This window comes from Indicator indicator, chromosome 6 (assembly GCF_027791375.1).
Source record: "Indicator indicator isolate 239-I01 chromosome 6, UM_Iind_1.1, whole genome shotgun sequence".
NCBI classification, from domain to species: domain Eukaryota; kingdom Metazoa; phylum Chordata; class Aves; order Piciformes; family Indicatoridae; genus Indicator; species Indicator indicator.
The window spans coordinates 30,414,231-30,427,781 of NC_072015.1; the positions used below are offsets into that span (position 1 = coordinate 30,414,231).

The 13,551-nt window shown below is 44.2% G+C and overlaps 1 protein-coding gene across 1 annotated transcript in view; it reads right to left on the reverse strand.

The window, feature by feature from the left end:
• The window catches only part of PTPRM (protein tyrosine phosphatase receptor type M), a 515,441-nt gene extending 513,006 nt beyond the window's left edge, over positions 1 to 2,435 (reverse strand). Inside the window, exon 1 of the mRNA XM_054381571.1 lies at positions 2,302 to 2,435. Within this exon, the coding sequence (XP_054237546.1) occupies positions 2,302 to 2,374 (73 nt within the window). The 5' untranslated portion in view covers positions 2,375 to 2,435. The remainder of the gene's footprint in view (positions 1 to 2,301) is intronic.
• Between the last annotated feature and the right edge of the window lie 11,116 nt (positions 2,436 to 13,551).

The following is a 13,551-nucleotide window of genomic DNA, read 5'->3' on the forward strand; positions in this document are numbered from 1 at the left end:
ACTTAACTTGCTCACTGCTATTCTTTTCTTAGAGTATGTGTGGAGTTGGATTTTGTTTCTTTTTATTCTCCTGTTTGTTTTTCCACTTTATTATAGGTTAAGCCACTTAACTGCCACCTGCAACAAGGGGCAGCTACTACATAAGGTAACTACCCAACTCAAGAGCAGATTTTTCTGTCATTTAATGTCCATGACACCAATGCATTAAGCTTTTAACAAAAGCAATTCCATACACACCCCACCCCTCACCCTGGAAAAAAAAAATATATATATATATATTCCCAGGCACACACTTAAATTAACATGGAGAAGTACAAAAATGGGAATTTTATCAGTTTTATTCCAGGAATCAATATTTTAAAAGAACCTATATGCACAGCTTCAGAAATAATCTTTGTGTTCAATATTTAACACACATGTTCAGATGCACACAGATGAAAAAGGGAGGCCAGGTTCTTCATGTCATGCCACACTTTGAGGTATGTAAATCACAGCTTCTGTTTTTCTGTGCTTGGGGAAGGGTTTGAATTGCACCTCTGGAATAACACCATGCACAGGTCACCTCAGAATGATGTTTTATATCACAACTCTTTCAATGGAAATGAATACAGCAGATAGAAATATATGACTAATATGGGATTGTTCTTCAGCAACATGAACGGCACTTAAACACTGACCCTTATACAGCATCAGTGTGTGGCACACATTTCAGTTATTTAAGCATCCAGGAGAGGAATGGTTGCCCCAGCTTAACTTGAAACAAGAAGTAAGGCAGTTCACCCAGGTCAGCAATGAGTTATGGATTTATCTTAATAAAGCAGGAGCTCATGCTGAAGTCTGGAGCTTGACTTCTAATGCTAATGAGTTATAGGGGTAATATACATGAGTTCAGGTCCATAATTCACCCCAGAGCATGGCTTCATCCTAACAGGGCTGTTTGGAAAAAGATTTCCTCATTGTTATATACCACCTCGGCACAAAACAGTTTTCTGCTCAGGAATCTTCTGCCTCATCCACAATAAAAACACTGGAGAGAAATGAGGGGAAACGCAGCTGCATCTCTGTAAAAAGATTTCCTTGGAACTCAACATAAACCCAGATTTTTTTTCCAATCTGACAAAGTTTAAAAGCAGACTAGCAATTCTTAGCCATAAAACTTGGTTTTGGCTACAGTGCTACAAAGAAGCAACATGTAACATGCAGAATATAAACAACTCTTGCAGCCTGAGCAATAAGGAAAAAGTCAAAAGTATTGCTTCCCACCAGATCAAAGCAGACTTCTTGTGAACTGAAGCCCATCTGTCTTCAATTTAACGTGCTTTACACTAACTTCACGTTAGGGAAAAACAAACAAACAAGAAGAACAAAAACAAAGAAAAGAATACCCCTGAAGTTACTCTTTGCAGCGAAGCATGCGGAACTATTTCACAACCTAAATTTCTGTCTGAAATTACGGGTTTCTTCAACATAGAAATAGGACAGGGGTGTAGGCAAGGGGACTCGACACCAAGATCGGTGTCCATTCCAGATTTAGTAGTTAGATAGTGGCAGGACTCGATCGTAAGGGTCTTTTCCAACCGAAACGATTCTATAATCACCAGCAGCAGTTCTTGGACATCAGGCAACAGAAAAATGCGGTCGATACAGCGTTTTGCCGGGCTCCTCGTTGGATGTGAACCCTGACACCCCTCAGACTCAAGCAGCTCACACTCTGCCTTCTGAGGTGATGATCTGGGGGGGGATGCATAAAACAAGAGGACAGGGCTTTACCTCCGGACAGCTCGAAGGGCAAAGAGCTCCCGGGGGGTGACTGAGGGGGGGGGGGGAAAGCGGCGAAGTGAGGCAGGGAGGGCAGAGGGGAAGTACAGCAAGATCTCTTTTGCCCGTCCTCCTGTCAGAGGAGAGGGCCCAGTGACTCCTCACCACCTCATCCCTTCCTCTTCCCTCGCCGGGGCAACTGGAAACTTTCGGGAAAGTCAGCGAAACGTCGGAGCAATGCCGAGTCCCGCCCGCCCGTCCGTCCGTCCCTCCAGCCCTGCCCTCGTCTTTCCCTCGGCGCAGCCCGGTGCTTTCCTGTCCGCCTTCTTGGGACGCTTTTTTCTTTCCCTTCCTCCACCTCAGCTCCGGTGTCAGCCCCACCAAGAGGACGGAGAAATAAAAAAAAAAAAATAACAACAACCCAAACCCCCACAAACCAAAAGGCAAGAGAATGCGAAATGCCAGCGCTTCCCCTGATCACCCCCAACTATTCACGCCCGGGAGAGATGTCTGGTCCCCAGGGCGGGCAAAGCGGTTCCTTACCTGTGAACGTCTCCGCTCCAGCTGCCAGCAAAAGTCCAGCCAAAGTAACCAAGCAAGTTCCAACTTTCCCCATATTTCCACCTTCTTCTGCTCCGGATCCAGCAAAGTGCCAAAGTGTTTGTCAAAGTAGGAGGCTCCCCTTTCTCGCCCCTCTCTCCAGGCACTGGGGGAGAGAGGGGTGGGGGGAGCCGGACTCCCCCCTTGGTCCCCTTCGCAGAGCTGTTTTCCCCGATCCTCGCTTTGAAGACCGGGTAGAAAAGGGCTACGAAGCACCCTGGGGCTGCCCGTCTGCCTTCAGCTTCGCCGCTGCCCTCAGCCTGGGGATCCGCGCGGGACACCTCTCGCCTCCCCCGCTGCCCTGAGGTGGGTTGTCGGGGAAGCGGGGACACCGTCAACGCCAGACTCTCGTCACCCAGCACCGCCGTTAGTCCCGGTTTAGCTCGGCTCCCTGACTGACTCTCGGTCCCCCCCGGCAGGCTAGAGGGAACGGAGGAAAGTCACGCCCAGCCGCCGGCGCCAACGCTTTGCCCCACTAGAGGGCGAGGCGAGGCGGGCTGGCCGCGGCCAGGGCTCCGGGCAACGGCTGTCGCCTGTCGCTTGTCGCCTGCGGAGGAAAAACCTTCCCGGCTCCATCCCTCCACCCTCCCTTTTTCTCTCCTCTGTCTCGAAAGTGGCTTTGTTGCAGAGAAGGTGGCTCCATCCCTGGCAGGTCTACATCGAAAAGTTCCCGGAGCAGCAGGTAAAGAGAAGGAAAAATCGTGGAAAATACATAAATACATTTTAAGAATAGAGAAAAACCTCAGCTAAGCGATCCTCGGTAACTTTGCCACTGTGAAAGCTGCCGGAGAAGAAGTGGAGACTGCCGTGGTTACCTGCCCAGCCGGGACGGGGCCCTGAGGGAAGCAGCCGGGCCCCGAGGGAAGCCTCCTCGCTATCCCCTGCCCCAGCGCTACCCTGAGACACCAGGACGGGGAAGGGATTAATAGAAGAGAATAGAAAAGCGGTGCCTATTCATAATCGTTTTATTTTGTTTTGACAGGAGATCTGGAGTCTGTTGGAGGAACTAATATGAGGCTGCTACTCAAGTCCTCCGTGAAAACCGTGTAAAAGCCCTGCCCTGACTGTCGAGGGCTGAGGTGAATCAAAGAATCGTTTGAGTTGGAAAAGTCCTTTCAGATTATTGAGTCCAACCATTATCTAATTCTACCAAGTTTGGTGCTAAACCATATCTTTCAACACGACATCTCTGCCTCTTTGAAACACCTCCAGGGATGGGGATTCAGCCACCTCCCCGGGCAGCCTATTCCAGTGTTTGAGAACCCCATCAGTGAAGAATTTTCTTCTAATATCCCACTTAAGCCTTCCCTGATACAACTTGAGGGCACCAAATGAGGATGCAAGCAGGTTTCTCTGGACTGTGTTTTCAAGAATTGCTTTCCATTTATGTGCTGCTAATAAAACTTAAGTGTCTTGGTCAGCCCTTATCAAATATTCTTTGCTCCTCTGGAGTGGGTTGCGAGGTAGGAAGGAACCACTGGAGATCCCACAGCTGAAAGCAGGGTCACAGCTTTTACTTCTGTGAGTGACTAATGGCATCGTCAATTGGCAGAATTTGATAGTAAGTGATGGAAGGAAGATCATGCTAAAATGGCAGGTACCTTTCATTCATTGCAGTCTGCAGCTTGTGGCATTTATCTCTATGTCACGGATGAAATACAGCTGCTTGACAGTCTTTTTGACGTTGAGACTTTGGCTCTTGGTGTCCAAGACACTTCAAAGATGTTGTTTGCAGGTTTTAAACCATTTTGTTCTAAAATGGACTTCTAGAGGTGGAAATAGTTTGTCCCAGACACTTCAAGGATGTTGTTTGTGGGTTTTAAACCATTTAGTTCTAAATTGGACTTCTAGAGGTGGAAATATTTTCATTGGCTGTCACTTTCAATGGAAGCCTTTTATTGTAAGTGCAAGAGTGGCCAGATTTAGAGCCCGTTTGTTCCCTGTGTGTTAAAATAAAATGGTAAAAACAAGCCTACAGATCACACTGCAGTTAAAGCTTTGAGGTGGCAAACACAAATATAAAGCTCAGGTTCTAGGTTCCCATTTTTCTACAACACGTCCTCTGTTTTCTCTGCTGCTCATATATTAGCTGGCTTCATGCTCATTTCACTCTAGGTATAACTCTCTCCATCCCCCCACATGGTCGTGAGAGTTACAACATCGATGATTTGTGCATCTTTTGTATTATTTTTACACATAATACATCATCTTCAAGCTTAGGCACGCAGCTGTATCATCTCCTGCAATCGCCCAGCCATGCTGTTGTCAGGACACTGCTCCATTATGTTTCTGCTGCTGCGTTTGTTGTGTGATGCAATCTTCACCAGAGGACATGAACTTTTCAGGGCGGGGGGGGGGTGGGGTGCGGTGGGGGGGGGGAGGGAGTGGGGGTGGAATTAAGGCAGCTACTTCAAAAGTTAACACGAGAGGGCAGAATAGCATTAATTGTTGTGCTTCCTGACGTCAGACTTTTGATTTGTGAGCATTTCCGTCGTTCATTAGCTGCCTGGAACTTCCCAGTCTTCTTACCATAAAACGTTAACTTAATTCCTCAAAGCCTTGGTAACCTGGGGCATGTTGCAATAAAAATTCTTATTTATTTCACGTTGTTTTTTTCCTGCCTTCATAATTTATGCACATTTTATGTTCTTTAAATTTGCATTAGAATTTCTGAAAATTAGGAACTATGGAAGTTCTACATTTTTAAAGTACAAAGCTGTTAGAAAAACCTAAGGAAAGGCAATTTTAAATTAAATTTAAATTAAATATAAAATTACATGAAAAGTAATTCCACTTGCAGTAAATCTAACTTTAAAATGTGTCTTGAAATCATAGAATCATATAATGTTTTGGTTTGGAAGAGACTTTTAAAGTTCATCTAGTCCAAAACCCCCCTGCAGTCAGCAGGGACATTCTGCAGTTAGAGCAGGTTGCTCAGAGTGCCAAACAATCTGACCTGAAATGGTTCCAGGGCTGGGACTTCTATTGCCTCTCTGGGCAGCCTGGGCCAGTGTCTCACCACCCTCAACACAGGAGAAGTTCCTTCTTCTGTTCAGTCTAAAACTCTCAATTTAAAACCATCATCCCTTATTCTGTCACAACAGACCTTTCTAAAGAGTATGTCCTCAGCTTTCTCACCAGCCTCTTGGAATACTGAAACTCCACAAAAAGCTATCCCTGAAGCCTTCTCTTCTCCAGGCTGAACAGCCCCAACTTTCTCAACCTGTCCTCATAGCAGAGAGGTTCCGACCCTTGCATCATTGTTGTGGCCTCCTCTAGCCCCAGTCCAACAAGAAAATATCCTAATACCTTCTAGCAGATCTGTCACTAAAAATCCAGTAATGAGCTAAGCCAATACTTATGCTAAAGATGACTTCTTGTGAGGTTCAGAATGTCAAGACACAGGTAATGTTGCATCTCTGATCAGCCAAAGTCAATCCTAAGCCCACATGGTGAAGTATCATGTTTGGAGATAGCATCATAATGCTCAACCCCATCTTTGTGTTGGCTTTGAGAAGCGCGTGACTATATCCACAGCTATTTAGTGTTAGCTTAGTGAAGGTGAGGCAGAAAGTCACTGAGTTCTGTGGAGTGCAGGGTGTGGTTACAGATACAGTGCTTGACCTTCACAGACAGAGCTATCCTGCTTTAATTTCAGTCAGTCCAAGAAGCAGTTAAGATCTAGGGAACAGCTAAAGGAACAAGAACAGAAAACACGGATGGAGTGTGACTGAACTGGGACTCGTTAGCTGTGTTTTGCTGCAGTTTAGTACCAGACCATGGATAAAACAAGTAACGTTACAAAAAAAAAAAAAAAAAAAAACCTAGAGCATCAAGAAAACACTAGGTAAAAGAGCACAGGTTCACTAATGGTTGGATTCCAAGGATGCCTTCAAGAGAGGCTGAGGGCTAAAAAGTCTAAACTCTGGTTGAAAAGGGGATTGGAAGCAGCTGCATAATAAGTATTTTGCTGATTGTCTCTGTCTGACAGATACTTTGCGTCAGTGCTCGAACTGCCTCACTTGGATGAAACACCTGATGACACTTCCCTACCTACACACCCTTCATCTTAGGGAGGTAGAAGGTCACAAACATATCACAAATAAAATTGATCCTGCTGAAAGGAGTCAGAGAATGGGGCATGGAACTGGGGGAAAAATAATCTGTAAGATACAATAACTATTTTCTAGATTTTTATGTACACAAAGAGGAAACACATAGTCAGCCTTCCTGGCATGGTCTTTGTTTTATTTTTAAATACATGTCGAGGGTCAGAGCAGGGCCAGCCACCAAACAAGTGCCAGCCAGTGGCTGTCTATGAACCCCTCTGCCTTCCCAAAATGAGGAGAAAAGGAAGAAGGGAAAGAGACTGATGGGTTGGGAAAGAAACTAAACTGGCTCTGATGTAAAGAAAAAAAATACAATGAAATAGAGATATGGAACCCAACCCCTGATGGCGATAGCATCACCACTGACACCACTGGTGCTGAGGGCAGGCAATGGGGAAGGCCCAGACTGGACTCAGCGGTGGATGGAAACTGGATTCAAGAGCTGGTTTCTGGAACTGGATTAAGGAACATACATATCAGGATTAAAGGCAGAAGAATGGACAGAATCCTTCTGGGACAGCAGCCATGGAAGAAGAGGCATGACCCTGATAATCTCTCAGCTTGATCCTGAAGGTATCTATGGGATGGAATCCCTTGTTGGTCAGTTGAGGCTCACCTATTCTGTACACTCCACCCTGTAGGTGCTACCTCTGAATTCCTGCAGCCGAATGTGTGGCACAAGATATGGCAGTGCCCTTGGTCTGCACAGGAGCAAGTCTAAACCAGAGACTTTCTCCTGCCCAGCCCTTGGCAGTACCTCTCCCCATCAGCATTCTCACTGTTAGAAGCAGCCACTGGCTGTGTAAACCTGCCCTGAACTGCAGAAAGTACCCTCACTAAGCAGAGGCTGAGCTGTGAATTCATATCCCTGACCAGAATTGGTTCTGATATAGCTCAAACCAGGACAATACAGAATTTGTATATATCCTCCTGGGAGGAAATTAAACAACTCGATGCTAAAATCCAAATAATCACACTGTTGATTACACAAAGCTGCCTGGCTCAGCTGCCCTCTCCCTGCTTACCATTTTCTTGTGGATCTTTTTCCAATATTCCAGATCTCTGAGCTCCTTCTAAGAGATGATTTTTAGAAAATTCCTAACCTATAGAGGACAGGGTTACTGATTAGAGAGTTCTGAGGTCCACATCCTTATCATAATGTGGAAACAGAAGTTGTTGACTAATGTCAAGAAATATTTAGGAGACACACACATAACATATACACATATTATACATACATACATATACATATATATATATATATACATTCTTACCAGTGAGAGATATACTGTGTTTATCTGTTTAGCTATCACCTTTCCTTTAAGGCACTAATGATATTCACAGTGCTGTTCATTTTATATCACTGGCACAAGAACAAGTAAACATTTCTCAAATTCCATAAGACCTCAAAGCCATCCTGCCTAATCTGTGGCATGAAGTCACCCTTCCTATAATGAGCAGAAGCAGGAACACTCTCTTGCTCATGTTACAGCACAAATAGACCAGTGAAGACTCCTATTTAAATACTGGAGGAAGGCTCAAACATCCTGCCTTGCTTTGACCTGTGACAATGCTGATTAAGTGGCCAAGAATGCTGGCTGCAGGGCTGTCACCTGATCCTTTGGGATCAGCAGCAGATAACGCACAGCTCAGAGCTATTTTTGCACTGTAAAGTAGTTGGACAAGAATGATTTTCCCTCTCTCACTCTCTAAAGACAGGACACAAAAACTTCATGAATCTTTCAGTGACTTTACTACTGAAATACAATTTTTTTTTTCACAAGACGGGCAGAATTTCTTAATTAAATACAGATAATAAGCCAGGAAGTTGAGTGAGGGCATTCTGCCTCTCTGCTTTGCTCCTCTGAGACCCTACTTGCAGTGCTGGGTCCAGCTCTGGAGCCCTTGGCACAGGAGAGACATGGACCTGTTGGAGCATGGCCAGTGGGGGCCACAAAAATTATCAGAGGGCTGGAACCCCTCTGCTGTGGGGACAGGCTGAGAGAGATGGGGTTGTTCAGCCTGGAGGAGACCTTCTTGTGCTCTTTCAGTACTTCAAGAGGCTGATAGGAAAGCTGGGGACAGACTTTTTGGCAGGGCCTGCTGAGACAGGACATGGGGTGGTGGTTTTAAACTACAAGAGGGAGATTCAAACTAGAGAGAATGAAGTATTTGTTGGGGTGTTTGTTTGTTTGTTTCTCTGCTAAGGGTGGTAAAACACTGTCTCAGGCTGCCCAGAGAGGTGGTAGAAGCCCCAGTCCTGGAACCATTCCAGATCAAGTTGTTTGGGGCTCTGAGCCACCTGCTCTAGTAACAGATGTCCCTGCTGACCACAGTGGGGGTTGGGCTAGATGACCTTTAAAGGTTCCTTCCAACCCAAACCATTCTGTGATGATTCTGGTCTTTTCTATGATTCTGCTTTGTTAGCAGATAGACAGACAGCAATTTGGATTCTCTGTTTTCATCAAAGCTGCATCTCTGCTACAGTGAAATTCCAGGGTCAGTCTTTGCTCACTCAGGACAAATCACATGATCAGTTTAGGTCGTGGGAGAAGATACCAAACTAAAGGATTTCTTTGTTTCTTTGCTCATTTCCCTCTTTCTTCTTAAATACACAGTGATATCTTCTCCTTTGCCAGTGCTCACTTACCTTCAGGTGGCTTGATCTTCTCACCCATATTTTTACTGACACTCTTCACTTTTTCATTGCTGTGTTTTGTTTTTTTTTTTGTCAAAACCTTCAGCAATAAAAATTAATATAAAATAAAATTGTTTGTCTATGCACCAGGATTTGTTGATTGCATTATACTCAATTATTTCATGTTTAATATACTTGTATCCATGGATGTTGAAAAGGTTTCATTTTTTCCTAAAGAGATATTTCAGTGATAAATGTAGTGTTCTGGATAAATATTCTAGTGCATTTTTTGTGTCCTCAAAAGATCACCTCCATCCTATACCCCATCTTTCACTGCCTCTGAGGAACAACTGAGAGCTCTTTGGAATCTAAGGTCAAGTTAAAGCAGCTGCTAAAGTTTCCTCATATGAAATGTTCCATCATCTTGCTGTCATCTTTCCTGCTTATTGCTGCCAGGGTTTGCTGACACTGGGATTGATCCCTGATTGTTCATTTGGTTCTGAGATGGTGGCTGCTCCTTATCACATGCTGTCATGAGTAATGAAAGAAAAAGAGGGGATCTTATCAATGCTTATCAATATCTAAAGGGCAGGGGGAAAGAGGATGAGATTGAACTCTTCTTTGTGGTGCCCAGTGACAGAAAAAGGGGCAACAGGCACAAACTGGAATATAGGAGGTTCCAGGAAAAAATTCCTTGCTGTGAGGTTGTTGGAGTCCTAGAGCAGGCTGCCCAAAGAGCTTGTAGAGTCTCCTTCTCTGGAGAGACTTGAAACCTACCAGGACATTGTGATCATGGGCAGCCTGTTGTGGATGACCTTCCTTAGCATGAGGGCTGAACTAGATGATCTCCAGAGGTCTCTTTCAACCCCCACCATGCTGGGCTTCTGTGGTTCTGTAACATGACTGCTTGTTTATTTGGGTTTTTTTTAGTACTAATGATTTGTGCAAGCTACTATAATGATCCATTTTGTACCAAGAACACCTTGCCTTATTCACTTGATCACTTTGAAGTTTGGTGGTAATAAAACTCCAAATTCTCTTTGTTTCCAACTAGTAAAAACTGACATTTTTCTTCTGATAGCTGAGGAAATTCTATGTGGCCCCTCCTGGCCTTGATATTTAATTGGGGTTGAGATTTGAGAGAAAAAATACATTCAGATTTTTTTTTTTAAAAGTATTTAAATGACAACAGAGAAACAATCTGTAATCAGAAATGGTTGAAAGATAGGTGAGAGAAAGGTCTGAAGTACCTAGGGAAAACAGTGAGGGACCTTTAGGATCTGAATGCCAGGAAGGGAGCACCAAGCAGCAGCTAATACTGTATGGAGAGGGTTCCAGCCTAAGAAGAAATCACTGCATTGTGAAGAATATCTATTTTATAATCTCACACTTGGCTGTAATAAGATGGATAGGACAGAGCGTAGCAGAGGCAGGTAGAAGCTTGTAAACTCATCAAAAATTTAACTCTACATGCGATGCTGTCTCTCTGCTGGAAGCAAAGGTTTTGCTTCCATGATCAACATAATCTCCTTCTACCCACATGTGTGATTTGTATGGACAAGGAAGAACTTGTACCTCATGCCAGGTTGAGTTTGATGCAATTTGATGTCTGCAAGCCAAATCCTGTCATCTGATCCTCAGCATTTTTCAGAATTCTATTATGCTTCATAATCTACAAAGAGTGAAAAACATTGTGACTTTAAAGTCTTCTCTTAGAGATATGTTATAGCTGTGTGGCATATGTGAGAAGCAGGCCACTTCAAACTTGAAGCTTCTGTCAGGGAACAGAAAAGTTCAGCTGTTCCTAAGGGATGAGGAGCATGGAGCTGAGTGTAGCAACACCTCCCAGCAGGAAGCAGCACAGGTCTCTGTTCCACTAGGCCCAGTGTGTCGGTGTGAGCTGAAATTCCACCCCCCACCAACAATAACCAGGCTAGCCCAGTCTGGAAGCAAATGAGAGCTGTATTTACAAGCAGAGTCTACAATCTGCGATGAAATGCAATGAATATGTACAAATATACAAAATTCACAACATTTACAAATATATACAATCAACAGAAAAGCACAACCAATCTCCCTTTGCTTCCCCCCAAGGGGACCCTCCCAAAGGGGCCTCCCTCTCCCAGGAGCTTCCCCCCAGACCCCTTTGGAAAAAGAAGCAGAGTTAGTTAAGCAGAAAGTTGTTAACTTAGCTGCCAAGGTCAGTACGTGTTATCTTCTGCCAGAAGAGAAGAAGAAACAGCAGCCAGACAGCCCAGCAACTGCCCCCACTGCCGAACGCAGAATGTGCAGAGTGCCCACTTTGTTTTGGGTAATAGTTCTTAAACATTTCTATCTATCCAATGGAAGTGTTTAGAACAATCGTTATTTTGATTTCTTATACCTAATAGTGACTTATTTACACTCTTTCACTTTCTCTGTTTTGAACTTTGCAAGGAAAAATTAAAAAGACAGTTTCAAACCATCACACCCCAGCAAGGTAGTTAGGGCAGCCCAGGGGGGCATGGCCAGACTCACCAAAGGCTCCAGCTCATGATGCAAGTTTGTGGTGATGAGGCCAGTCTCAGAGGAAACCAGAAAAACAATCATAGAATTATAGAATTGTTTTGGTTGGAATAGACCTTTAAGATTGAGCCCAACCATTAACCCAGCACTGTCAGGTCCACCAGTAAACCATGTCCCTCAGTATCACATCTACTTGTCTTTAAAATCCCTCCAGGATGAGGGAGTCTACCACTTCCCTGGGCAGCCTGCAACAGGCCTTGAAAACCCTTTTGAGGAAGGATTAGGATCATATTTGGTGATCACCAAGCAGGTCCACACTGGTAAGTCCATGGGTTAATGGTTGGACTTGACAATCTTGGATGTCTTTTCCACCCTTACTGATTCTATTATTCTTTTACTACTTGTTCTTATCTTCTCCCAAAACGTGTATGCCCTTAGCTGTGTCTCTGTCAATGTTATCAAGAGGTACATACAGGAGACAAGAGCAAAAGAGTTCAAATGCCTAATACTGTTAAACAAACACCTACTTATGCCAAGTGAGAGTGTATAACCTTCAGATTTGTGTATAGCTGAACAAGATTGGTCAGAAACAGAGAGAAACAGGAGCAGAGCACTGATCAAATGCAAATGCTTGCAAATATTCATATATTCAGTCTTCAAAGTCTGTGCAAATACAGACTGTAATATCATCTTTGTCATTCGTTGCTTTGATCTTGTCATTCATCTGAGTTAACATTCTTTTCACTTACATATTTGGACTTAATTTCATTGTCTTCAAAGTTCCTTGCTGTTCTACCTCTCCCTTACTCCTTCAAACTTCAAGCTGCTCTTCTTTCTCTTCAGTACTTCTGTAATCAGCCACGTCAAGGAATGAGACCAAAAAAATCAAAATTTAGGAGGTGAGCACAGTGAAGTGAGAGAACTTCTCAGTCTTCCAAGATAGAGTAATTGTTCCAAAATAAATTAACATTGATTACATAATAGCAGGAACACACACTGAGCTATACCAGCAGAGCTAAAAATATTCTAGTTCATCCCGCTGCATCAATAAACCCTTTTGCAGAATGAGTTTCTTTGCAGGCTCCTATCAGATGGAGAATTTGCTTTAGTAGCCATCTCTAGAAATACTTAACCAAAGTTTGGTTTTCAGATCATAGAATCAAAGAATCATACAATAGTTTTGGTTGGAAAAGACTTTTAAGATCATCAAGTCCAACCAGTGTCTAACTCTACCAAGTCTGGCGCTAAACCATGTCCCTCAGCACTACATCTCTGCCTCTCTGTGAAACACCTCCAGCAATGGGGATTCAAACACCCCTCTGGGAAGCCTATTGCAGCTTTTGAGAACCCGTTTAATGAAGAAGTTTCTTCTGATGTCCAACCTAAACATCCCCTGATGGAACATGAGGTCATTTCCTTTCATTCTATCACCTGACACTAAGGAGAAGAAACCGACTCCCACCTTGCTCCAAACTCCTTTCAGGGAGTTCTAGAGAGCAAGAAAGTCTCCCCTCAGACTCCTTTTCTCCATGCTAAATGACCCCAGTTCCCTCAGCCATTCCTCAAACTGTTCTCCAGACCTTTCACCTGCTTTGTTGCTCTTCTTTGGACTCACCCCAGTTCCTCAATGTCATTCTGGAGTGATGGTCCCAAAACTGAATTCAGTATTTGAGGCATGGCCTGACCAGTGCTGTGTACAGGGGGACAATCACTGCACTACTCCTGCTGGCTGCACTATAACTAATACAGGCCCAGATGCTGGTAGCCTTCTTTGCAACCTGAGCACATGCTGGCTCCTCCTCAGCCAGCTGTCAACCAGCAACCCCAGGTCCTTTTCCACCAGGCAGCTTTCCAGCCACTCTGCCCCAAGCCTGGAGCACTCATGGGGTTGTTGTGATGCAAGTTCAGGACCTGGTTGTAATTAATATTGGGTCAGGGGAG